Below are 25,797 nucleotides of genomic sequence, written 5' to 3'. Positions count from 1 at the left end.
CTTTAAAATTGTCTGATTTCTGAGAAGCTGGCATCATGGGTAAGGAAACTGTTCATTCACACTTATGTTTCAGGATTGAAAATATTCCAGAACGGGAAAAATACCTTTTAAGGTCCTTAATTTCTCCAGGAGATTACTTCTGAAATTGCAGTGCCTGCAAGGAGCAGTGAAACTGCCCATTTACCTGTGCCATCTGGGGTCACAATGAATATAGTTCAACCAGAATACTTTGTAGAGACTTTGAATAACATGGTGCGCTACAAGTCGCCTTACATGCTTATAAAATAATAAATTGGCTGTGGGGAGAGAAAGTTGTGTTTCAGAAGGATATTATAGGGCCATGGTTCGAAAACTCTGGCAACATGGCTTTAATTTGGGATTTGTCCCGAAGTGGCTTTTGCCCAGAAGAATGCTATATGGAATCTAGAAATGTCACAGGTTATTTTTTTATAGGTCAAGGGAGACTTGAGGCATTATTAAAATTTTTATTTTTGCAATTTCTATGTGGTGGTTTAAGTGTCACACCATTGGAAAACTTTTTATGATTATGCATTAAGTTTTAAAGTTCATCATTAGTCTTTAGTGGGTTTAATTTGTTTAGGAGTAAGGACTAATGGTTCTGTGATATACAAGGTAATCAAATACATAGCCTGGGTCTCCCACCCACTTGGTGTTATCTGTTGAAAAAATTATAAACATAATTTGCTTCTGTTCTGGCTGTTTTTTCAGTTGATGGTGTAACTACAGTGCATTCAGAAAGTATTCAAACCTCTTCACTTTTTCCACATTTTGTTACATTACAGCCTTATTCTAAATTGGAATAAATTCATTTTTTATCATCAATCTTCACACAATACCCCATAATAAAAAAGCGAAAACCGGTGTTTAGAAATTTTTGCAAAGAATTGGGGAAGTCCAGGACAAGGGGTCACAGCTTAAGGATAAGGGGGAAATCCTTTAAAACCGAGATGAGAAGAACTTTTTTCACACAGAGAGTGGTGAATCTCTGGAACTCCCTGCCACAGAGGGTAGTCGAGGCCAGTTCATTGGCTATATTTAAGAGGGAGTTAGATGTGGCCCTTGTGGCTAAGGGGATCAGAGGGTATGGAGAGAAGGCAGGTACGGGATACTGAGTTGGATGATCAGCCATGATCATATTGAATGGCGGTGCAGGCTCGAAGGGCCGAATGGCCTACTCCTGCACCTAATTTCTATGTTCTAAAAGAAATAACTGAAATATCACATTTACATAAGTATTCAGACCCTTTACTCAGTACTTTGTTGAGGCACCTTTGGCAGCAATTACAACCTCAAGTCTTCTTGGGTATGACGCTACAAGCTTGGCACACCTGTATTTGGGTAATTTCTCCCATTCTGCAGATCCTCTCAAGCTCTGTCAGGTTGGATGGGGAGCATCGATGCACAGCTGTTTTCAGGTCCCTCCAGAGATGTTCGATCAGTTTCAAGTCCGGGCTCTGGCTGGACCACTCAAGGACATTCACAAACTTGTCACGAAGCTACTCCTGCGTTGTCTTGGCTGTGTGCTTAGGGTCGTTGTCCTGTTGGAAGTTGAACCTCCGTTGTCCTGTTGGAAATTGAACCAGAGGTCCAGAACGCTCTGGAGCAGGGTTTCATCAAGGATTTCTGTACTTTGCTCTGTTCATCTTTCGCTAGATCCTGACTAGTCTCCCAGTTCCTCCCGCTGAAAAACATCCCCACAGCAAGATGCTGCCACCGCCATGCTTCACCGTGATGAGCAATGCTTGGTTTCCTCCAGACGTGACGCATAGCATTCAGGCTAAAGTGTTCAATCTTGGTTTTATCAGACCAGAGAATCTTGTTTCTAATGGTCTTGAGTCCTTTAGGTGCCCTTTGGCAAACTCCAAGCGGGCTATCATGTGCCTTTTACTGAGGAGTGGCTTCCGTCTGGCCACTACCATAAAGGATTGATTGGTGGAGTGCTGCAGATATGGTTGTCCTTCTGGAAGGTTCTCCCATCTCCACAGAGGAACTCTGGAGCTCTGTCAGAGTGACCATCGGGTTCTTGGTCACCTCCCTGACCAAAGCCTTTCTCCCCCGATTGCTCAGTTTGGCCGGGTGGCCAGCTCTATGAAGAGTCCTGGTGGTTCCAAAGTTCTTCCATTTAATAATGACGGAGGCCACAGTGCTCTTCAGGACCTGCAATGCTGCAGGAATTGTTTTATACCCTTCCCCCAATCTGTGTCTCGACACAATCCTGTCTCGGAGGTCTACGGACAATTACTTCGTCTTCATGGCTTGGTTTTTGCTCTGACATGCACTGTCAACTGTGGGACCTTATATAGACAGGTGTGTGCCTTTCCAAATCATGTCCAATCAATTTAATTTACCACTGGTGGGCTCCAATCAAGTTGTGGAAACATCTCAAGGATAATCAATAGAAATAGGATGATCCTAAGCTCAATTTTGAGTGTCATAGCAAAGGATCTGAATACTTATGTAAATGTGATATTTCAGTTATTTATTTTTAATTACTTTGCAAACCTCTCTGAACACCTGTTTTTGCTTCTTCATTCTGGGGTATTGTGTGTAGATTGATGATAAAAAAATGAGTTTAATCCATTTTAAAATAAGGCTGTAACGTAACAAAATGTGGAAAAAGTGAAGGGGTATGAATACTTTCTGAATGCACAGTACATATATATGTGTGTAAGCTTTATGATTTATTGCCATGCCTTATTTTTGTAATTCATTATAAAGGATCAACCCTGCTGCCATCATCCATATCCACATGCATTATGTTTTCTTGTATTTCTATAACTTCATATAATTACATACTCGCATGAAGTTTTTAAAACAGCAGTTGTGTTTCTCCAGAAAGTGCTAGCGACAATGTCAGACAAGGACACTGATTTTGTCCAATGGGACTTTTATGTTACATGGATATCCATTATAATGTGGTTAGTTTAGTTTAGAGATACACCACGGAAACAGGCCCTTCATCCCACTGAGTCTGCACCCTTACACAATCATTCACACAAGGGACAATTCACAATCTTTACCAAACCAATTAACCTATGAACCTGTACGTCCTTGGCGTGTGGGAGGAAACCGGAGCACCTGGGGAAAAACCCACACGGTCACGGGGAGATCGTACAAACTCCATGCAGACAGGATCGAACCTGGGTCTCTGGCGTTGTAAGGCAGCAGCTCTCCTGCTGCGCGGCCGTGCCGCCCTAAAACCAAGTTAAATAGCAGAGGGTAGTTATTTAACTCGATCAACATTTATCTTGTGATGGTTGTAATTACATAGATACATGGACAATAGATGCAAGAGTAGGCCATTCGGCATTTCGAGCCAGCACCGCCATTCAATGTGATCACGGCTGATCATCCACAATCAGTACCCCGTTCCTGCCTTCTCCCCATATCCCTTGTTTCCGCTAGCCCTAAGAGTTAGATAAACTCTCTTTTAAATGCATCCAGTGAATCGGCCTCCATTGTCTTCTGTGGCAGAGAATTCCACAAATTCACAATTCTGTATGAAAAAGTTTTTCCTCATCTCAGTTTTAAATGGCCTACCCCTTATTCTTTAACTGTGGCCCTTGGTTCTGGACTCCCCCAACATTGGGGACATGTTTCCTGCATCTAGCGTGTCCAATCCTTGAATACTATTACTTGAAAGTGGCTGCATAAGGACTTGTTACCCTTTAATTATATCTAATATGCAATTGTGCAGTTAAGGATGAAATATTGAAACAATCAGAGCTGAGAATGTATTTTGTTATGGGAGGAAGAGAGCAATATATTCCTTAAAGTAATAGCAGATGATATTTATGTACGCCCATATTTAAGCGAATATATCCTAATTAAATGGTAAGATTTCCCATTGTTAAGGTCTTTTAAAGCTGTGCATCAGCAACACAGGCCCATAGACTTTTAATGGTGAGGACAGAAGAACTCCAATAATCCACTCTGTAACCATTGGAAATCCCAGTGGTTTGCCATTTGGCACACCAGGTGATGTTTACCATGTTTCTCCGGGGAACTGGATCCTGTTCTCCCATCCCACACTCTGGTGCCCCTGTTCCTGTTCTCCCATCCCACACACTGGGAGCCCAGTTTTTGTTCTTCCATCCCACACACTGGGACCCCAGTTCTTGTTCTTCCATCCTGCACACTGGGGCCACGGTTCCTGTTCTTCCATCCCACACATTCGGTCCCTAGTTTCTATTCTCCCGTTATTGATAGGAATAATTGGGTAAGCTGTCTTCAGCTGGAACAAACAATATTGCAGCAAATGTATGTTTTTTTTCTCCGACTCCCTGCTGTAACAGTTGACCCATTAGTGGAAGGGAAAAACATTAGCTTACTTATAAAAGTCTGGAAGATTCATCAGGATTAACATTTATCGGGACAAATAAGCTCATGCTATTCAGAAGCCTTCCAGATCATAAAACCCAGTCCCAGGTTCTGCGAACAATTATTTCCAGTCGCCATAGCCAAAATCAGAAAATGCTGGAATTACTCAGCAGCTCGGGTAACATGTATGGAAGGAGAAACTGTTAATAATTCAGGTCTGAAACTCTTCATCAGAACCAGTAAATGAAGAAAACGGAGAAGAAAACAAGAAGGGTCTCAGTTCCAATGAGGAGTCTGGACCTGAAATCCTAAATGTTTCTCTTTCCCCAGCATTCTTTTTTTGTTGTTTTCTTTCAGATTTCCACATTCTGGAATCTTTGATGTTCATTCATTTCCATTTTTGTTCATTGGTTTGACCACCATTGAGATATCTCATAAGTTCATAGGTTCATGCGCGATAGGAGCAGATTTAGGCCATTCGGCCCATCAGGTCTATTCCGCCATTCAATCATGGCTGATTCATCTTTTCCTCAATCCCATTCCCCTGCCTTCTCCCCGTAACCCCTGACACCCGTACTAATCAAGAATCTATCTCTGCATTAAAAATATCCCTCGACGCCCTCCACAGCCTCCTATGGCAATGAATTCTACAGATTCACCACCCTCTGACTAAAGAAATTCCTCCTCATCTTCCTAATGGAACGTCCTTTAATTCTGAGGCTATGACCTCTGGTCCTAAATTCTCCCATTAGTGGAAACATCCTCTCCCCATCCACTATCCAGGCATTTCGTTTTTTGGTAAGTTTCAGTGAGGTTTCCCCATCATCCTTCTAAACTCCAGCAAGTAGAGGCCCAGTGCTGTCAAGCACTCATCATATGTTAACCTACTCATTCATTGGATCATTCCTGTAAACCTCCTTTGGATGTATATAAAAATATATTTTTGTTGTAAATGTGCATACTTAAATAAGGTACTATTTATTTATTTTATGTAATTTTTCTTGCGTGTTTGATTTTTGGATTAATCAGTGAATTTATTTGAATTTCACACAGAGCTTACCATGTTCCAAGTGGAAAAATATTAGCCGTTAAGGTAAGGTGAAAACTATTCATTACTTTTAAGAAGTACGAGGTTTTTTAAGTACACATATTAAGCAGTTTCTATTTACTTTGAAATGTGAGAGGAATGTTGAAGCCAATCACTATCCCAAATGAGATCAACTAAATTGGCATTGATTGATTGATTGATTGATTGATTGATTGATTGATTGGAATTTTGTGATTGGTGTGGCTTTAAGTAATATATTATGGCATTGGTTTTAGTAATTCAAAGATTATACGTGGGATTTCCACCATAACCAATTGAATGAAATAAATCAGGAAATTTATAGGCTGCACCGTAAAAAGTGGTCATGAGATATACCATATCGATGCAAAATCCAACTGGTTTGTGGATGTACGGATGCAATATCTTTATTCTGTCTTCTCTTCTCAGCGCATTGTGAGGGCTAAACAAGTTATTAGAATTTGTTTTCAAAGTAAAACATTGGCACCAAAAATATTTTAAAATATAAGAGCAAGGTTGCAAACCTATAGTAAGAAATACCATTGTAGGAGAAGTATCCTGTATATGTGATTAAATCACTCAAGCTGGTTACATGAACAAATATGTGGGCACTGTTTCTTCTCCATTGAAACTCCCAACAGCAGGGGATCTTAAAAATAATTTTGTCACATTTTTTTCCAATAAAAAGTTTTAATTGTTATTTTTCCTTAATTTTATTGTACAGCCTATATATATTTTTTTTTATTTAAGAAAGGATGCACCGGAGATTAATAACAAAATATTATGAAACAGTGCAATAATTTCTTGTTTACAAATTCAAGATAGGAATAGATCCAAGTTGATACAAAGAACGGGTCTCCCTGGTCCCCATATTGTATGGATGGGTTAATAACAGCTGTCTCTGTCCCTGACATTAATTAGATTGTTGAAAGAAAACAGCTGATTACATATGCACACTGCAGCAAACAAAATTTTGAATGCAACGCATTGACATAGAAAATACAGATACATATTTAAAGTTCAGATAAGTATCTTAATAGGTCTTTGTATACAAGGATGTTGAAATTGAGTGCTTTTCTCAATGTCCTTACTTTAAAAGTTCTCTGATGAATACTGATTTAAATAGACAGTTGCTAAAACAGATCTCAGAAGATACGTATGAATCAGAAGTAAATGGCTATTTATTGGTCAGGACTTATTTGAATGTCTGCTCATTTGCTACAAAAAGTATAAAACAATGTAATCACAACTGCAGGCAGCGAGAAATTGTGCGTGATATGTCTAAAACACAAGGAGTTCAATTGGTCTTTGATATGCAAGATTTTACTTTTCTTGCTACCTAACCTGCTGGCCACTTTGAGGAGTTACAAGTTTTATTTCATGTTTCCATCATCTGTGTATTTTGCTTTTATTATTGCATGAAGATGCGACTAAGAGATTCTCTAGTTCAGGAACCAAAATTTATTTTGAGTACGTCTTGGCAGAGTCATAGTCATACAGAATGAAAATAGGCACAATTTGCCCATGTCTGCCAAGATGCCCCATCTACACTAGTCCCACCTGCCCACATTTGGTCCATACCCCTCTAAACCTTTTCTATCCATGTACCTGTGTCCAAATGTATTTTAAATGTTGTTATAGTATCTTGGAACTGACTTCATGGGGCTGTTGAAGCTAAGTGGAAAAGTGATGAGGATTTTATCTTTAATATCAGTGGTTCTGCAAGGTCTGGAGATAGCTGGATGCCGATGGAGTGTTTTCTTGTGTTTGAGACTCTCGAACCAGGATATATTGTCTCAGGGCAAGAAGTTGGCTATTCTGTGTTGAGATGATGTCAATTTTCTTTACAATTTTAGATCTATAGTTTTTCCCGATGAGTGCAGTGTCAATCTGTTGTTCCATATATTGAAAGATATAATTGATAGTTTCATTCACTAAGGAGATCCAGGGATATGAGGGACAGGTTGCTGTTGAAAGATGGTGCAAACTCATGGGGATGTATATCCTTCTACTTCTAATTTGTAGTTCTTCTTATGTTCAATTCAAGATTAAATTCTAGACTTTGAAATGGTTTGCAAAGTTATGAGATAGTGAAAAGACATTATCAAAAAGCCATTATATAAATGCCATTTAAAAAAAATCTGCCTTCTATGGGATATATATTTTGTTTGCAGTTTCTATACAATCCCCCAAAAATTACTTTAGACTTAGAACACAAAATAGAACATAGAACAGTATGGCGCAGACACGGGCCCTTTGACCCACAATGTTTGTGCCGAACATGATGCCAAGTTAAACTGACCTCATCTGCCTATACATGATTCATATCACTCTATTCCCTGCACATCCGTGTTACTATCTTAAAGCCTCTTAAACGTCACTATCTGCCTCCACCACCAATCCTTGCAATGCGTTCCAGGCCCCCGCTACTTTCTGTGTGAAAAAAACCTGCCCCACACATTTTTATTAAATGTTCCCCATGTCACTTTATAGCTAAGCCTTCTAATGTTGGACATTTCCCCCCTGGGAATAAGGTTCTGACTGTATCCTATCTACGCCTCATAACTTTATTTACTTCTATCATGTCTCCCCTCATCCCCCGATGTTCCAGAGAAAACAATTCAAGTCTATCCAACTTCTCTGTAGCTGAAACCCACTAAACCAGACAGCATTCTGGTAAAATTGTTATCCACTGTTTAAAAAATATAGGCTCAAATTTATTGTTGATTAACTTGTTTTTTTAATGAAAAATCTGCAATTGCCTTTGTAAATGAAAACTTAAAGTTGAGACGATAATGAATTAATTGTAAAGTCTATTAAAATCATAATCTAGCTCTTATTAATAAAGCAAAAATCAATATGAAATAGGACTAAGCACGAACCAAGACTAAAAAAATATCTTTTCAGTTAAGTAAACATTTGTACACTAATGGGCGGTAAGGCAGCACAGCAGTAGAGTTGCTGCCTCGCAGCGCCGGAGACCCGAGTTTGATCCCGACTACAGGTGCTGTCTGTACGAATTTTGTATGTTCTCACCGTGACCGTGTGGGTTTTTTCAGAGATCTTCAGTTTCCTCCCACACTCCAGGTTCATTGGCTTGGTATAAGAGTAAATTGTCCCTAGTGTGTGCAGGATAGCGTTAATGTGCAGGGATTGCTGGTCGGTGGGGACTCGGTGGGCCAAAGGGCCTGTTTTCGCGCTGTATAATTAAACTAACCTGAAGGAAAGGGGTAATCAACATTATGTACATAGCAAGAATGGGGGAGGTTAAGAACAAATTGCCTTCCATTTTATCATTAGAGTGAACTTTTACTTCTGTAAAATGCCTAACTTCAGTAAATTTCTCATACATATTTTTATAACTGTTAATCCTGCTCAAAATACAAAACACAAAATGCTGGAGTAACTCAGGCAGCATCTCTGGAGAGAAGGAATGGGTTAGGTTTCGGATCGAGACCCTTCTTCAGATAACTAAACTATATAACCAATCATTTCACCTTCACTTAAATAGGCATATTTGATTCATTATTTATTTCATATATAAATTTCAGCATTCATTTTAAAACTTTGGTATTGTGTAAAAGTGGGTGTTTATGGTGGTGAGTAGAAACTATGCATAAGACTGTTATGATGCCTCATCCAAAAGAATTAATTTAAAATCTATGATGATCTTTAAAGGAAAGCGGGTAAAATGAAATCTTCTCAAAATTCCTTGAATAATTTTATTTTACACATGAATAGTATGCTGTATTTACTATCCTCTAGTAACTTGCTTTGACCACTATTGGGCACAGGGCAGCTTTTAATATGTAATTTGATTAATCATTTGTATCATAATCATGCATTTCAGATGCTGCAAAAGTGCATATGAAGACAATAGTATCATCTAGGGATTATATAAGTAAATTAAACTGGAATAGTAGCTTAATTTGACCTGTGATTCTGCACTCTCCTTCCCTTAAGTGGAATGTGTGCTGCTCCTACAAATAGGCGAAGTCATCCATGTCAGCCAGTGATGAATTGCCTTATTTATACTGTATATTTTAATAGCCTTGCACTAATTTAAGTTGAGCTCAAAGAGTAAATTATAATTCAGTCAGTTGACTGCTTGTATTTAACTTGACAACTCATCCTTGTTTGTCCTGGAGGTGTATTGGTAATCTGAGAAAATTTACTCAGGTACTCCACTCTCAGCCTTAAACGCTATTCCGATTAATTGAGGGACATTGGGATGTGTGGAGGTGAATGATTCCATGTTTTTTTTCACCGGGAGACCCTGAGTTGAATTTTGTTGGCGAATGACTATTGATTCACAAGTATGTGGTTTTAAATTTTCCTTGGCAGCAGGATATTGCAGTTACTAGTCAATTTGGAGCTGCTTTTTATAAATCCCCCTACAGCGAGGTAAAAAATGGGTTGTCACATGATCTCAAATATGTCCCCCACCATTTAAAAAAAAATAAAAAATGAAGGCTTTTGTGTGTCAAGTTAACCAGTTATATGCTGTTTGCCTCAGAATTTCTTTAGCTCCAATGAATTTTTATGTTTTAAGCTTTAGACACATAGAAAATAGGTGCAGGAGTAGGCCATTCAGCCATTCGAACCATTTAACATGATCATGGCTGATCATTCAAAATCAGTACCCTATTACTGCTCTCTCCCCATATCCCTTGATTCCGTTAGCCCTAAGAGCTTTATCTAACTCTCTTGAAAACATCCAGTGAATTGGCCTCTGTTAATTTCTGTTTTAATTACAAATTATTTTCTGATGAGCAACATTTCACTTGAACCAGACAAACTTGCATTTTAATCATCTCTTTTTCCCGTAAATTAGTTAGTGAGACATAGAACATAAACAAGCCCTTCAGCCCATCTAGTCCATGTGCACCATCAACCAACCATTTCCACTAATCCTTCATTAATCCCCTTTTCCCCATAGTCTCGATATCCTCAAGATTCTATCACTCACCTACATACTAAAGGAAATTTACAGACTTAATTTACCTACCAACTCATGCATCTTTGGCAAGTGGGAGGAAACCCAAGTAGTCACAGGGAGAATGCACAGACTCCACACAGCCAAGACCCGAGGCCAGGATCAAACCTGGTCTCAGACACTGGAAAAGCGGTTGGTATTTTCCTTGGTGCAGAGAAGACTGAGAGGAGACTTGATAGGGCTGAATAAGATTATGATTGAGTTCAATAAAGTAAATCTAAGCTGTCCCATTAGTGGAAGGCTCAAATATTGAGGGAAACAGATTTAAATTGATGGGCAAAATGTACATGGGACGTGTGATGAATATTTTGCTATGCAGAGAGTGGTAATGATCTGGAACCCTCTTCCTATGTTATTGCTGAAGATTCATCAAGCCTAGACACTTAAAGGAAAATCAATTTCAGGGGTATGAGGAAAAAGCAGAAGAATGAGACAGATTTGCTGTGCGAAAAGTCAACATGAACTTAAAGGACAAAATAGTTCCTTGCTGTGGCATAATCTGTGATTCTTACAGACTTTTCTATTGCGCTACCACCTCATCCAAATCTTATTTCCCTTTGTTACATAATAAACAAAAGCAGTGAATTCTGTTGGATAGCTTCTTGAGCTGACGGTCAAAATCACTGCAGAATGTCTCATCACCCAGAATTCAGAAAGAAGCTCAAAGACTTCACCTGCCCATTTTCGAGAGTGGCTCTCCACATCAATGCCTGCTGATGTCGCACTTCCACTGCGCACTGCCTTTGAGAGTGCTGCAGTGCATGTGGGCCGATCATCCACCTCCTCGTGGACTTTGCATTTTCCAAGAAATCTGGAAGAGGATATCATGATCCTTGATCTCTGAGCAGCAGTGAAACAGGATTTAATGATCCATGGGCTATTTCTAGGGACACGAACCAAAACAAATATTGACTGCTGCTGAAAGATCATCAACTCAGTAAAAGATGTACTTTGATCTGTCTGAAACTTGTAGACACAAGGAACTGCAGATGCGGGTTGACAAAAAACTCACAACGTGCTGGAGTAATTCAGCAGGTCAGGCAGCATCTCTGGAGCACATGGATGGGTGATGTTTAGTGTTGGCACTCTTTTTTAGACTAATTATACCAATGGGAGAAAGCGAGAATCGAGGGGGGGGACGAGACAAAGCCTGGCAAGTGACAGGTGGATAGAGGTGAGGTGGGAGGGGTTGATTTGCAGGACAAAGGTGTGCCATAAGGAGATAAGGCTGCACACTCATTTCTGCCCCTCATCCTCTTCCACCTATATTCCTTCCTCTTGCTTCACAATTCATGCCATTCTATCCTTATCTCACTCTTAAATGTCTCTTAAACCATTGACTCGTGGGTTACTTCAGTAGATCAATTCTCTCTACAGCTTTGGCCTCCTACACAATTGCTATGATTGCTAAATTTTAAAACATGTAATTGATACCAGTATGTGCATAAATAATAGAAGCATATCAGGGACATTTTCACTGGTCATATCCTCTTCTCCTGTCTCCTGTCAGGCAGAATATTCAAAAGCTTAAAAGCATGAACTGACAGATTCATGAACAGCTTCTGCCCTGTTATCAGACTACTGAATAGTTTTCCCATAAGTTAAGGGTGTAGTACTGATTTTCCAATTATCTCATTGTGAACCCTGTACATCTTTTGATCTGCACTTTGTCTGTCACAGTATAATATTGTAATACGGTATTCTGCACTCTAGCACTTTTCTCGTTGCACTTCCTGTTGCATTTGTGTTTAGCTTCATTGTACCCATGCATAATCTGATTTGACTGGATAACATAAACAAAGCTTTCAATGTATCTTGGTACACATGACAACAATAAAGTAATACAAATCTACATTTATCTACAGTATGGTATATTGGCCGGGAATTTCAATCGAATAATTATGTTTTTAAATGGGTTGTATAATAGAGCATTTTCAGAGTGATTCATCCTTGTGCTCTAATTATCATACAAGGTGACGGTGTTCCCCATTGAGTGGACAAATTAGACCCTTGACTTGAGACTGATTATTGTTAACCATTCTTGAAATTAGCACAAATACAATGCCAAATTGGGATCACACCAAGGCAATACAAGGTCACAATCAAAGATGCTATAGATCTTTGGTCACAATCTTGCCCTTGGCTCTTCAGGCCCAATCACCGACCCCATGTGCCTCTTGATATTTTACTTGGCTCCCAATTTCATCAATACACCAAGATTCCAGACCCTTGAATCCAATATCTGCTTATTGTTCCCTTCATCACAGGATGAACCCAATCTTTCAGTGATACACCTCATCCTGTCCCGGTCTTTCAGTCAGGCTGTCGCCCACCACCCGCAATCCACTCGCAATCCACTCGCCCAATTTCCTATTCCCAGTCTATCAGTCAGGTACCCGATTCTCTAACTAATCCCTCAATTATTTATCTTACTCACAATTTTGACTCCAGGGCAGAATGCTCAGTCAACAGATCCCAATCCTCTCTCTTACTGAACTTCCAGACCCAGTCTCAGTTCCAGGAAAGACATGTTTAAATATGGAAATACTCTCAATAGTACCAAAGGTCGACTGAAGCTTGAGCTGGAAGGCCCATGAATGAAAGGGGTGAAAGAATGAAGCTGCAACAGTCACCGAGTCCACCATTTCATAATAGTATGACTACATTTAAACCAGATTTCTAAGTTAATATTTTAAAGTCACAATTTTTAGAAAGTTACCTTATGACTAACATGTAATTTTCTTCCAGGTTATTCCCTTAGACATTACACTGGAGCTTCAAAAACAAATTATGTCTGAATTAGAAATTCTTTATAAGGTAATTTTGCAGCACCAGACTGCTAATTTTAACTTTGTTTTTGAATTGTTCAAATTGTACGATTATTCAGTAAAATGTCCTTTTTTTCACTTAAATGATTGCAGTGTGACTCGTCATATATAATAGGATTTTATGGCGCATTTTTCGTGGAAAACAGAATATCAATATGTACAGAATTCATGGATGGTGAGTTTGAGGATTATTTTAAACGTCAGAATATTTATATAGCCTCGAATGAACATGGGTGTTTCATGCTTATGTTGTAAGCTCTTGGGCATGTGAAAATCTAGCAGCATTCATATGTTCCTTTCTGTCAGGGTATGTAAATGAAAACTAGAAAAAACGAGGACACAAATGGATTGGAATGCTACGGAGAAAAATAATCTAACCACAGATTCGTGTATTGCAATGTGCTACTAAAAATGCTTTTTCACTTTTTCAACAATAATCTGCCACACTTAAATCCGCAGCAGCCCTGCAGCTTATCAGTGAATATAGCTAGATTTGATGCCACTTGAACTATTAGCTGAAACCTACTTGGATGGCAAATAGGCAACATTTCAATTTGGAATATAGCTTAAAGGATTCGTGTGAGCCTTGAGAAAAGGTTTCATGATTGTAATGGATTCAAAGCTGATAGGTTAGTTAGGGTTGTGGGATTTCTGCATTGGGTGTACAAAATCTAAACAATATTCATTGAATACCTGTAGGTGTTATGCTCAGGATAGACAGCTAAATAACATGCAAAACAGTTAAATAATTGGGACTTATCCATTGGTTGTTTATATTTTTGGGCATCTAGAAAGATAAATGGTACTTTTTTCTTACGCGTCATTTAGGTCATTTTGTCCTGCAGTGAGGCATTGATTTAATGTAAGTGCGAGTGTGGACCCAGTGGCACTGTGAATGGTTATGGTTTCAGTAGCACCAATGATGCTGGGGATATGGCTCCACTCCCACACTGGGAGTGCAGTTTCAGGCGCAGGATCCATACTGGGGTTATGATTTTAGAAGCACAGCCTACGCTGGGAATATTGTTTCAGAGGCATTGACTTCTTTTGTGATTTAAGGTACCATGGGCATACTGGGGTCCAGAGTAGAATTCTATGGAGTCCTAGAGCATGACTCCATAGGCAGTGGCCAATGCTGGACATATGATTTGTCAGATGATGCCACAATCTTCAGGTATAGCTCCTTAGGGCTACCTCCCAAACTGGAGTTGTAATCAAACTAGATTTTCCACAGATATTGATGCTTATTTGAGCATGGTTTCATCTTCAAAAGATACTGCCCTACCAGTATCCTCTTTAATGATAATGTATTAATTTCCTCCTCGGATAATAGGTTGGTTGTCCACCAAGCTAGGGGTGGAAGATTGCAATCTTCACGTGGTCCGCCCTGTTTCGACAAATGCAATCAACCCGGCGTGCACAATCAAATAAGATCAAATAGAACAAGTTGTCCTACAACGTTAGGCTGTGCACGCCATACGCAAGAAGAAGGAGAAGAGTCCATCTAGCTGGGTTTTTTTTAATCCCTTTGGTGTATGTTCTGGAGTATAATTTTTTTTCCCACACTGTCTTTGGAATTGCTTTCCTAATGGATCACTTTTATCATACTTATTCCTCTATTGGTGGAAATGTTCTATCTCATCAAACACAAGAGTGCTTTTGCAGTAGCCCATTACGACTAAGTTGATTGGCAACAAGCCTATGTGTTCGGTGTGCCTTTATTCAAGAAAAATGATGGTATAGCAGTGATTTCTTAATAGTATGACTACATTTAAACAAATATTTCAAAAATGTCAGTTCTGTTGTTTAAATGTCAGTTAGCTGGTATTTGATTAGAAGCATAAGACCTAATTACTGATTATCTAAAATTGGAAATAGTCGTTTTTTAAAATATCCCTTAGCCTTAAGTAATTGGCTGTTGTACTTGACCTTGAACCAGATAGAGTTCTCCAGTATTTCACTTAGTCACGAATACAAAAGCAATTTAATGAAGAAATTTACAGTTGATTGGAATAATCTTCATTTAACATATTTTCCCCTTTGTTATTATTTTCTTTAGGAGGCTCTTTGGATGTATATAGAAAGATCCCTGAGCACGTACTGGGCAGAATCTCTGTTGCAGTAAGTTTAAATATTTTTTTAATTTTATGTCGACATACCTTGAAAAATACGCAGATTTTACTTTGAATAAACTGAATTCAGGAATATGATCATGATACCAGAAATGATTAAGTTATTTATTTCGTATATATGTTATCTTTATACACACCCAGAAGAATCTTGGGTGACAGACACAAATTGCAATTTGCATATTATCATAGCCTGGGGGATGTTTGGAATTGTAGACACGGTTAACTGGCTAAAGATTACAGGTAAGTCTTGTAAAAGTAATTAGATGTAACACTTCTATAATTCTGGGCTGGTTGGGGACATCCTAATAGAGTTTGTTTTTAAAAACCTTTTCTGCCCGTACCTGAACTCTTCATTTGCAAAGGAAGCCATAAGAGCAGCTGTAAGTGTGACTTATTATTAGAGCCTAAACACCACATAGTAGTATAATCTTTCATTGGTTGGCTTTACAAGGTGAAATGCACTCAAGGGATTCTGCATTTCAGGGAGTTAGGACATTTATTTTTGTGCTTGTGATTTGCCATTCTGCAAATTCCCACTCCCAGTTGTCTACTATGTGATAGTGCTTAGCTGGTTGAAGATCCTGTCGCCTACTATAAGTCTCAGACTCGCTTCCTATGGAGGTTATGTTGCTTAAATTAAAAGTCAGGTTAAAATTATTTCATTAGTAATTAAAGCTTTGGGACTTCCATGAAAGATGCTATGCAAATGCAAGTCAATCTTTTCAGTCTGCTTCACCAAATGAATGTCACGTTGCAGACTTTCTGTTCCTATGTTTTAAAAAACGACTTCAGCATTAAAAAGTCATGGGATCCAAACACCTTTTCCTATGTACTGGTTAAGATTAATTTCTACTGTATTTGGCCTTTAATGTACCATTAAAAGAGGCATATTAACTTTAACTGCAAGCATGTTTTTAATAATCCACATATGTTGAAGCACCTGCTGCCAGGAGCTGGAGTAAGTGTTGTATGATGACAACATTGTTGCAAAAGTCGAATGAATGACTGATATCCCATTCAGGTGAAAACTTGGTGGAAGCACAGAGTTTTCCTGTATTGCAACTTTGTATCGAAGTCTGTTGGAAGCTGGTGCAGCAAGGATTTTAACAGTAAAAATCTTGTTAAAGTTGGCTTTTTTTTAAACCTTGAAATATCAATAACTTGTGAAATATAACATCAAATCTGAAGGAAACTTGATTAGACCGACGACGGGAAAAAGCTGAGTAAGATTCTGCAAAATATTTGGCTCTTGTGTACTGTTTTGGCGTAGCTCCTTGAGATCACAGACAGACAAACAAGTCAAGACTTTTAATAATATACTAGACCAACTGGGACCCTGTTGGGTCCCTGTCACACGGGAGGCCTGGTCCCCCAATACAACCCGTTCCCCAACGCAATATTGCACCACTAACCCGTAGCCCCCACGGGAGGGTGGTCCTCCAACTCAACCTGTTACCGAACGTAAGATTCCAGCACTCCCCTGCATCCCCTAGCACTGGACTTTAAAAAAAATTCCAATTGTACTTCCCCAATTGCAATACCAATTCACCCTCCCCCTCCTGTCCTGTCAGGAGCTGGAGTAAATGTTGTATGATGGCAACATTGGTGCAAATGTCAGGTGGAGGACTGTGATATCCCATTCAGGTGAAAATTTGGTGGAAGCACAGAGTGTTCCTCTATTGCAACTTTGTATCGAAGTCTGTTGGAAGCTGGTGCAGCAAGGATTTTAACAGTAAAAATTTTGTTAACGGTGGCTTTTTTAAACCTAAAAATATCAATAATTTAAATGTGAAAAATAACATCAAATGTGAAGAAACTTGATACGAACGACCACGATAAAAACTGAGTAAGATTCTACAAAACATTTTGCGCTATTGTGTACCGTTTTGGCGTAGCTCCTGAGATCACAGCCAGACAGACAAACAAGTCGAGACTTTTAATAGTATAGATAGATAAGTCGTACATGATTTTCTGTTAAAGCGATGATGCATTTCTCAAAAGACACACTTAAGAAGGGTCTCAAGGCCTTTGAAGAATGCACAAGAGGTGTACAAGTTGGGTCCTGGAATGTGGTTTAATAGTGGTGTTCAACTTCTAAACCATTTCAAATGGGTGATGGTAGTTTCAAGGTATACAGCTGGCTTCCGCTTCCGAAGTGCCAGTATGCAATATTTGTGGCTACTCTTTGCTGGTGATTTCTCAACTGCATCCTGTCACTAGACCCCTCATAGTGGAGTGCAAACTAACCGTAGTTCTGCAGCATTTATATTGGGGAATTACTTTGCTATTCTTACTGCAGGTTGAAGCAGACAATGCCATGATAGGCTTCATGCTATCTTTAGTTCTTGGCCTAAAATAATTTTCATTTTTGAAAACAAAGCCACTTGAAATAATTCTGGATTCAGCTTTAGTTTCCGGCATTATTGAAGCCTTATCACAGTCTCTTCTTACTCTTCATCTTGCTTTTCAGTCTGTCTGATCACACCAATGTTTGCTGGTTGGTTGCATTAGCACCCAGATGATCATTGAAAAGGGATACTGTTTTAGAAAACTAATATTTATGAGCATCTCTAACTATTACTTCTTCTACGGCCCAACCCCGGAGATTCGGAGGCTCCAGCCGTTGGCCCGGTGGACGGTGACATCGGGAGCTTGCGGGTCCCTGGTGGGAGACCGCTTTTCGGAGCTTCCGCAACGGCAACTTCTCCTGCCTGAGTTGCGGGGTTGAAAATGACCTGGAGTGGGGCCTTACATCGCCCGGCGTGGCTTTAATGGCCGCGAGACTTGCTAGCGCCCGCCGGGGGATTTGACTTTGACATCGGGAGGAGAATGGGGAGAGCAGGGGAGAGATAAGACTTTCCCTTCCATCACAGTGAGGAGGAGATTCACTGTGATGGATGTTTGTGTAAATTATGTTGTGTATTGGTTCTTTTTCTTGTTTGTAGGACTGCAGAAACCAAATTTCGTTTGAACCACAATGAGGTTCAAATGACAACAAATAAATTGTATCATTGCATCATCGCATCATCAATGACCCCTAATCAAGACTACCAAAGTCTTACTCAGGGAAAGAGAACTTAAAATAGCAAAACAATGACCTGCCTTTTCCTAAATCATTTACTATGCTTCTTTCAGATTATTTTTGCATCACTAGAGTACAACTTTCATAAAATTGTTTGAAATAAAGAGCGTTTGTAAAATATTTAAAACTATTATTTTGAGAGTGCTTTTTATTTACAATTTGGAAAGTGAAATCAATTTCTAACAGCCAGTTGGCTGAAAACTAAAATCTAAAAGATTTGGTATTCTGGTGGTGGTTTTTCTTTCATCTAGCATTTTATTGTTTTATTTTTTTAATAAGAATAGATGTGATCATTTTAAGGATCGGGGAAAAGCTCTGCAATTTAGAGCACTTAATTATAGGTTGCATTTTTTCCACATTGGCAGTCTTATTCTGACATTCATTATCCCTTGTAGTGACAATTAATTTAAATCCAAGTGATCAAACATCGACAGCTATTAGTCTCAGTTCATTCTAATTCACAGACCTTCATTTTCACAAAGTCCTGTAATTATCTTTGGAAACTGCCCAAGGCAACGGAGCTTCCCTTTGAAAATTGGCTTTTGTCAGTAAATTGGTCATGATTTGCTTGTTACTGCAGTAATTTAATGTATAATTTTATGAGATCATATATTTGCAAAGCCAAAATGGAAGTATTTAAATATACATATTGATTATTGAGTCGACAAACAAAAGTTCGAGCATCAGTGCATCTTACTTGTTCTCTCTTAGTGACTAACAATTACCAACTCAGCACACACATGAAATATTTTCGGGTAAATGTTTTTTTAAGGTGTTACTTGTTTTGACATGTTTGTTCTTTATTGACATCTTTGGACAGTTTTATAGACTCACTGTTCATCTATGTGAGCTGTAAGCCCTAAAGAACTCAAGACATTAGAAGACTGTGCTCAAAATGGGACAGAATGGTATATTTATTCTATTTAATTTTATGTGCTTCACTTTACACCCTATTCTTCGAATTGTTATTTCAATGCAGTAATAACCATTGGAAATACAAGGAACTGCAGATGCAAGAATCTTGAGCAAAACACAAACTCCGTAAAGGGCCTGTCCCACTTTCACGACCTCTGCCGAGTTTGCCCTTGACTCGTACTCGCAGCATGGTCGTAGGAGGTCGTAGGTAGGTCATAGCAGGCCGTGATGCTAGTCGTAGGTACTCGTGACATCAAGTAGGTCGGGGCATTTTTCGAGCATGATGAAAAATGTCCACGAGTAAAAAAGGTCGTGAATTTGGTCGTGAAAGTGGGACAGGCCCTTAACTCAGCAGCTCAGGCAGGGAATGAATAGGGAATGTTTCAGGTCAAGACCCTTCTTCAGTCTGAACCATCCCGATCTGAAACGTCACCTATCTAAACCCTCCACAAATGCTGCCTGTCCTGCCAAGTTTCTCCTGCATTTTGTATTTTACTTAGTAACCTCACTATTATTACAACAAAAACTGATAATTTGAAGTAATCAAATAAAACAATGTTTGTTCAAGTTACATATTTAGTAAATAACATTTAGTGCAGATACAATATTTCCTAAACAAGCAGGAGCATTTTCACTGATCACTTTTTGTTGTATTAATTATAGTAATAGGAGTGTTTTAACAATACTATTCCCCTTTATGTAATTAGAAAATGTTAGAATGGTGGATTTTATTTTCTCACACAAATCTATAAACTTTAAATATTCATGTATTTAAAAAATCTGTGACACCAGAAGAGGAGTTATCTTTAATTCTCTGGCTACCTATTCAAACCTTTCATCGTTTTTTTGGGCTAAAAACATATCTAATTTTCTGCTAATTTGCATACTTGGACCATGATTTGTTGCTCAAAGATTTAGGAAGTCTATGAAGAATCACTTATCCTGTAAGAAGAGTAGGAGAACATCTTTGTATCATTGATCCCAATACAGTAAGATCAGATCTACAGTGATACGTCAAAGAACTAAACATTGGAAAATGTTAAATTTGAGGGAAAAGACATAATAGACACAAGAAACTTAGAAAATACATTTAAAAAATATCATTGCATGGGTAAACAGGAATTGCAAAATTCATTTATCATGGAATTTTGTACATAAACTGTTCTATAGACACATACATAACAAAGGAAAATGAGGGGAAGGAATAGGATGAGCAGCATAAACTCGCAGTGTAATGCCTGAAGTATAAAATAACTATTCTACCTCATTTTTTTTAACAAAAGAAAGATTGCAAAATCGGTACAATAAGAGACTGGCGTCCGAAAGGTTATTAATACATTTGGGATAGAAAAAGGGGGAAAAAAGCTTGTCTTATAAAATTTTGATTGGGGAAATGTAGAGAATACTAGACCAAGTGCAGACCCGTTGGGTCTGTTCCCCCAACGTGCGGTTGTGGGGGGGGGAGGCGGCATGCAGCATCACACACTAACTACCCCCCCCCCGCACTCACGCTAATAGAGGGGAGGAGGGGGGAGAGAGAGAGGGGGGGGGAGAGGGGGGGGAGGAGAGGGGAGGGAGGGGGGGGAGGAGAGGGAGGGGGGAGAGGAGAGGGAGGGGGGGAGAGGAGAGGGAGGGGGAGAGGAGAGGGAGGGGGGAGAGGAGAGGGAGGAGGGGAGAGGAGAGGGGGGGGAGGGGGAGGAGAGGGAGGGGGGGAGAGAGGAGAGGGAGGGGGGGAGAGAGGAGAGGGAGGGGGGGAGAGAGGAGAGGGAGGGGGGGGAGAGAGGAGAGGGGGGGGGGGGAGGGAGAGGGAGGGGGCGAGGAGAGGAGAGGGAGGGGGGAGAGAGGAGAGGGAGGGGGGGGAGAGAGGAGAGGGAGGGGGGGGAGAGAGGAGAGGGAGGGGGGGGGAGAGAGGAGAGGGAGGAGAGAGGAGGAGGGGGGGAGAGAGGAGAGAGGAGAGGGGGGGGGAGAGAGGAGAGGGAGGGGGGGAGAGAGGAGAGGGAGGGGGGGAGAGGGAGAGGGAGGGGGTGAGGAGAGGGAGGGGGAGGAGAGAGGAGGGGGGGAGAGAGGAGAGGGAGGGGGGGGGAGAGAGGAGAGGAGGGGGGGAGAGAGGAGAGGGAGGGGGGGGAGAGGAGAGGGAGGGGGGGAGAGAGAGGAGGGGGGGGGGGGAGGGGAGAGGGAGGGGGGGGGGGGGAGAGAGAGTGCCTTTTTACTTCAACCCAAACCCAAACCCAAACAACCATTTGCAGGCAGTGCTTTTTTACCTCTACCCATATTTTCATTTTCAAACCAAATTAAGGGTACTCACAGTGCTGTAGACATTTGTCAGTGTCATTCAAAGCTCTGATTGAGGCACACCACTTGCAGAGACTGATTGAGGCACACCACTTGCAGAGACTGATTGAGGCACACCACTTCCTGGTTTTATAGTCCTTCCCCCTCCCTCCAGCAGGGGCAGCAGAGAGAATGGGGAATGTTGTGAAAACATTAATATCTCTGTCAATTTTCATCGACAGGGAAAAATCCTCGGCACACATGCGGCGGAGGGGGGCTCTGAGCGAGGTGGCCAAAAATGACGGCCGTAGGTGGCGGCGTTCTCTCGGAAACCGCAGCACAGAAAGCCAAAACCGGTCAAGAACAGAGTTTTAGTAATATAGATTTTCAGTTCTGGGAGAATCTAAATTCTGGAGAGAAATACATTATCAGGGAGATAAATACATTGGTAAATACTAATAAATCCATTAGGGAAATAAGGATAAATATGTCTTGTCAGAGGGGTTGTAAACTAATTTCCTACTACAGGAAATGGTTGAGGTAAATGGGTTTGGCACTCACTTACAAAAGAAAAACTAACAAATGCATGAGAGATTGTGAAATAGAAAAATGTGCTGTAAAGCAAAGAATACGTAGACAGGAGTCAACTTAACTTGTGGAGTATTAACACCCACACTTACTATTTGGCTCAAAGGAATGTTTCCATGCTGAAAAATCTTTTGTTGTTCCATGTGAAGAGTACACATTTTTGTGTGCCTCTACAAAATAATTTGGCATAGGAATTGTTTGGAAAGATGGATATACTAGTTTTGAAAATATTTGATCAATTAAACCTATCATACATTATTCCACTAATGCATTGGAAGTATTTAATACTGAGAAAGGAGGAGGGATTGGAGATAACTATTGCTTAAATTTAGTTACAGTGTTAGGGGAATAAAATAAAGTCTTAGTCATGGTCACTTGACTTTTATAAACTTTCCCATGATTAAATATTACAATTAATTCTCCTTTAACCCTATAAATTCAATGTACTTTAATACGGAGAAAAATTTTACTTTTAAACCACGTGTTTTTGGCAAGGTTTTTAACACGTGAATACTTTGATGCCTACTTTTTCAAACTGCTTCATTGACTATAATGCTTTGGGGAATAGGGGGTTATGAAAGATGCAACATACACCAAGTTTTTTTCATTTTTGATCTGAATTGTACGATTTCCATTTAGTTGCCTATTTTGTTTATTTTAGACAGCTACCTCAGACATAGCTAGATATAGATAAACACCACAGACAATAGCTAGGCAGCTATTTTAGAACATACCAAGAAATGTTCCAATCTTTTCCCATTGCATTCTATTTCAAGTGTTCTGTTTGGGGAATTTATTAATAAATGTCAGTAAATTTCCATCTGCTTTGCATTGCAGAATTACATTTATCATGGTATACACAGTCTGTTCTGCAGTTCCAGCTCCATTTTTCACAGCACGTCACAAAGGACTGCAGAAATATACTTTATGCAAGAACGTAACACCAATGTGATGTGCAATTGAATGTAAATATGACGGACAAGAGCAAAGTAGCTGGTCCACCGTGCTTGTCTTATGCAGTCATTTTGCAATTAGACATCATTATCCCTTTAACTCCCAATACCAGCAGGCATATAATCTCTCGAGAGAAGTAGAGAAACAAATTTTTATAATATCAGTTCAGGAGAGCAAGGAACTTGGCAAATTCTCCTCTGACCACCGAGGCAAACAAAGTAAGTTCATAAATTCCCCAGTGTCCATGAAACATATCATCCAATATAACACTTTTTAACTGATACTTTTGTAGACTTTGCTACTGTCTGGTAGAGACAACTAAACTATCCATTTAGTTCAGCTCTAAAATATTTTCTTATTTTACACCATTCAGTAGAATTTCAAAAACAGTGTTCAAAAGCATGGTGGTTTATGAAACACCTTCTAAACTAGTATTTGGCCATTATGGTGTGAACATCAGACAGCTTCTGGTGGGTTCCTTTTGCCTAATAGATCTAAACAAATTATAATTATATATTCTAATTTATAATGTTAAATTATCCCGAGATTGCATCATGGAATTTTATTTTTTAAACAGAACAGTTGAAGTTTTGTTCAAGAAAAGGTTATTATGTAAACAAGGCCTTTTCCCATAGGTCAGTCACTTGTCTCTCCAAACAGTTATAACAGCATGGAAACAAGCCCTTCAGCCCAACTTGCCCATGCCAACCAAGATGGCCCATCTACACTTGTCCCACCTGCCCACATTTGGCCCATATCCCTATAAACCTTTCCTATCCATGTACCTGTCCAAATGTCCAACATGAATCAAGTTATATTGTATGTATCAATGAACGCTGTTTGTAACAGTCCACTGTTGATATTGCTCTTTAATAGTTTACATTGCTTTTTTTCAAATACATAAAAATACCCACTACTATTTTAAGCAACTTTATTAAGGATCAAAGGTAACTGCGGAAAATTGATATTTGTTATTTTTTTTTAAAGCTTTGCATTCAATATTTTGAATAAATATTGAAATACATTGACCTCCTTAGCTCTGCTGCATTTAGAAATTGGTTGCAAATTTTATTTTTGAAATCCAGTTGAGTTATTGAGAAAGTGAAGATGATGTTTGCCTACACTATAGCCACTAAGTGAACATTTTACCCACAGCACATTATGTGTTCAGGTTTTAATGAAAATTGCCCTTGCAATTACATACTCCACCAGCAGTGACACTGTAGAGCTTCAGTTTTTTTTAAATCTTTCATTACCACAACCCATGTTGCACAGAACATTAATGGGCCTGTCCCACTTAGGCGATTTTTCAGGAGAAAAACCTGAAAAACCGGCAGTTGGAACGGCGACTGTCAGAGTGCAGCCAGAGATACATGGCTGTGAAGCTCGGCGGACATTTAACATTACCGGTCGATTATCCTTGGTTCTGAAAACTACTGCTTACATTTTTTTTCCCCAATGAAATTCAACGGTCAGCACCGGCTACAACCTACGAGAACCTTCTACCTCCTGGCAACCCACTAGGACCTCCTGGCGACCCACCTACGGCATGAGAATTCTCGCTACTCTCCATGGCGGCTTCATTCTGGTCGCCGCTAATATTCAACATTCCGACTTAGACGACATTTTAGGCGACTGCAGGAGACTATGCACATGTTCGCGGGTGGTTGCCGGGGAGTCGCCTTCATGGTCGTGAGGAGTTCCCACATTCTGGGAACTAGTCACGGCCTCATTATGATCGCCGCAAAACTATCTCCAAAATTGTACATTTTGCAATTCACATAAAAAATATGAAAATAGATAATGTTTGACAATAACGTGTGACTTTAAAAAGGCAAATGGATGACTTGTGCATTCCCTTGTTCTCCAACCCTAGGGATGGGCTACGCCTGCCCCTTGAGTCTATTCTGTTGTTCGCTTAGATCATGGCAGATTTCCATGCCACATTTGGTTTGACTCCATGTGTGTTATCTCACTCAAATTAAATAGTTATCTCTCAAGATAATCTTTCATCAGGCATATACGTCCTTTCTGTGCTGAAGAGGTTTTCCAGAAAGTTGCCTGGAATAGAGGCTATTAGCTGTAAGGAGAGGTTGGACAAACTTGGATTGCTTTCTCTTGAGTGTAAGAGAATGAGGGGAAACCTGATAGAAGTATATAGATTTGTGGGAGGCATTGATAGGGTAGACAGTCAGAACCTTTTTCCTAGGGTGGAAATGTTAAAGACAAGAGGGCCGAGCTTTAAGATCAGAGGGATAAAGATTAAAGGCTTGCTTCCTTAGATGACTTAGAATGTTCGGCATGTCCCCAAAAACTCTCACTAACTTCTACTGATGCATCATAGAAAGCATTTGATCAGGAAGCATCACAGATGGTTTGGGAACAGCTCCATCCAAGACTGCAAGAAATCACAGAAAATCGTGGATACAGCCCAGACCATCACACAAACCAACCTCCCTTCCATTCACTCCATTTACACTTCATGCTGCTTCGGCAAGGCCACCGGAATAATCAAGAACCAGTCTCACCCCTCTTCTCCCCTCACCATCACGTAAGAGGTACATAAACCATGCACCTCCAGATTCAGGGCCTGTTTCTTCCCAGCTGTTATCAGGCAACTGAAT

At 39.8% G+C, this 25,797-nt stretch overlaps 1 protein-coding gene across 4 annotated transcripts in view; it reads left to right on the top strand.

The window, feature by feature from the left end:
• map2k5 (mitogen-activated protein kinase kinase 5) overlaps positions 1–25,797 on the top strand; it is a 235,402-nt gene that overhangs the window by 96,833 nt on the left and 112,772 nt on the right. For all 4 annotated transcript variants that reach the window (XM_033050038.1, XM_033050037.1, XM_033050039.1 and 1 more), the window contains 4 exons: positions 5,395–5,434; positions 13,152–13,220; positions 13,325–13,406; positions 15,291–15,352. In XM_033050038.1, coding sequence (XP_032905929.1) covers positions 5,395–5,434; positions 13,152–13,220; positions 13,325–13,406; positions 15,291–15,352 — 253 coding nt within the window. The remainder of the gene's footprint in view (positions 1–5,394; positions 5,435–13,151; positions 13,221–13,324; positions 13,407–15,290; positions 15,353–25,797) is intronic.

This window comes from Amblyraja radiata, chromosome 34 (assembly GCF_010909765.2).
Source record: "Amblyraja radiata isolate CabotCenter1 chromosome 34, sAmbRad1.1.pri, whole genome shotgun sequence".
Lineage (NCBI taxonomy): Eukaryota > Metazoa > Chordata > Chondrichthyes > Rajiformes > Rajidae > Amblyraja > Amblyraja radiata.
This window is presented reverse-complemented; position numbering and strand designations above follow the sequence as displayed.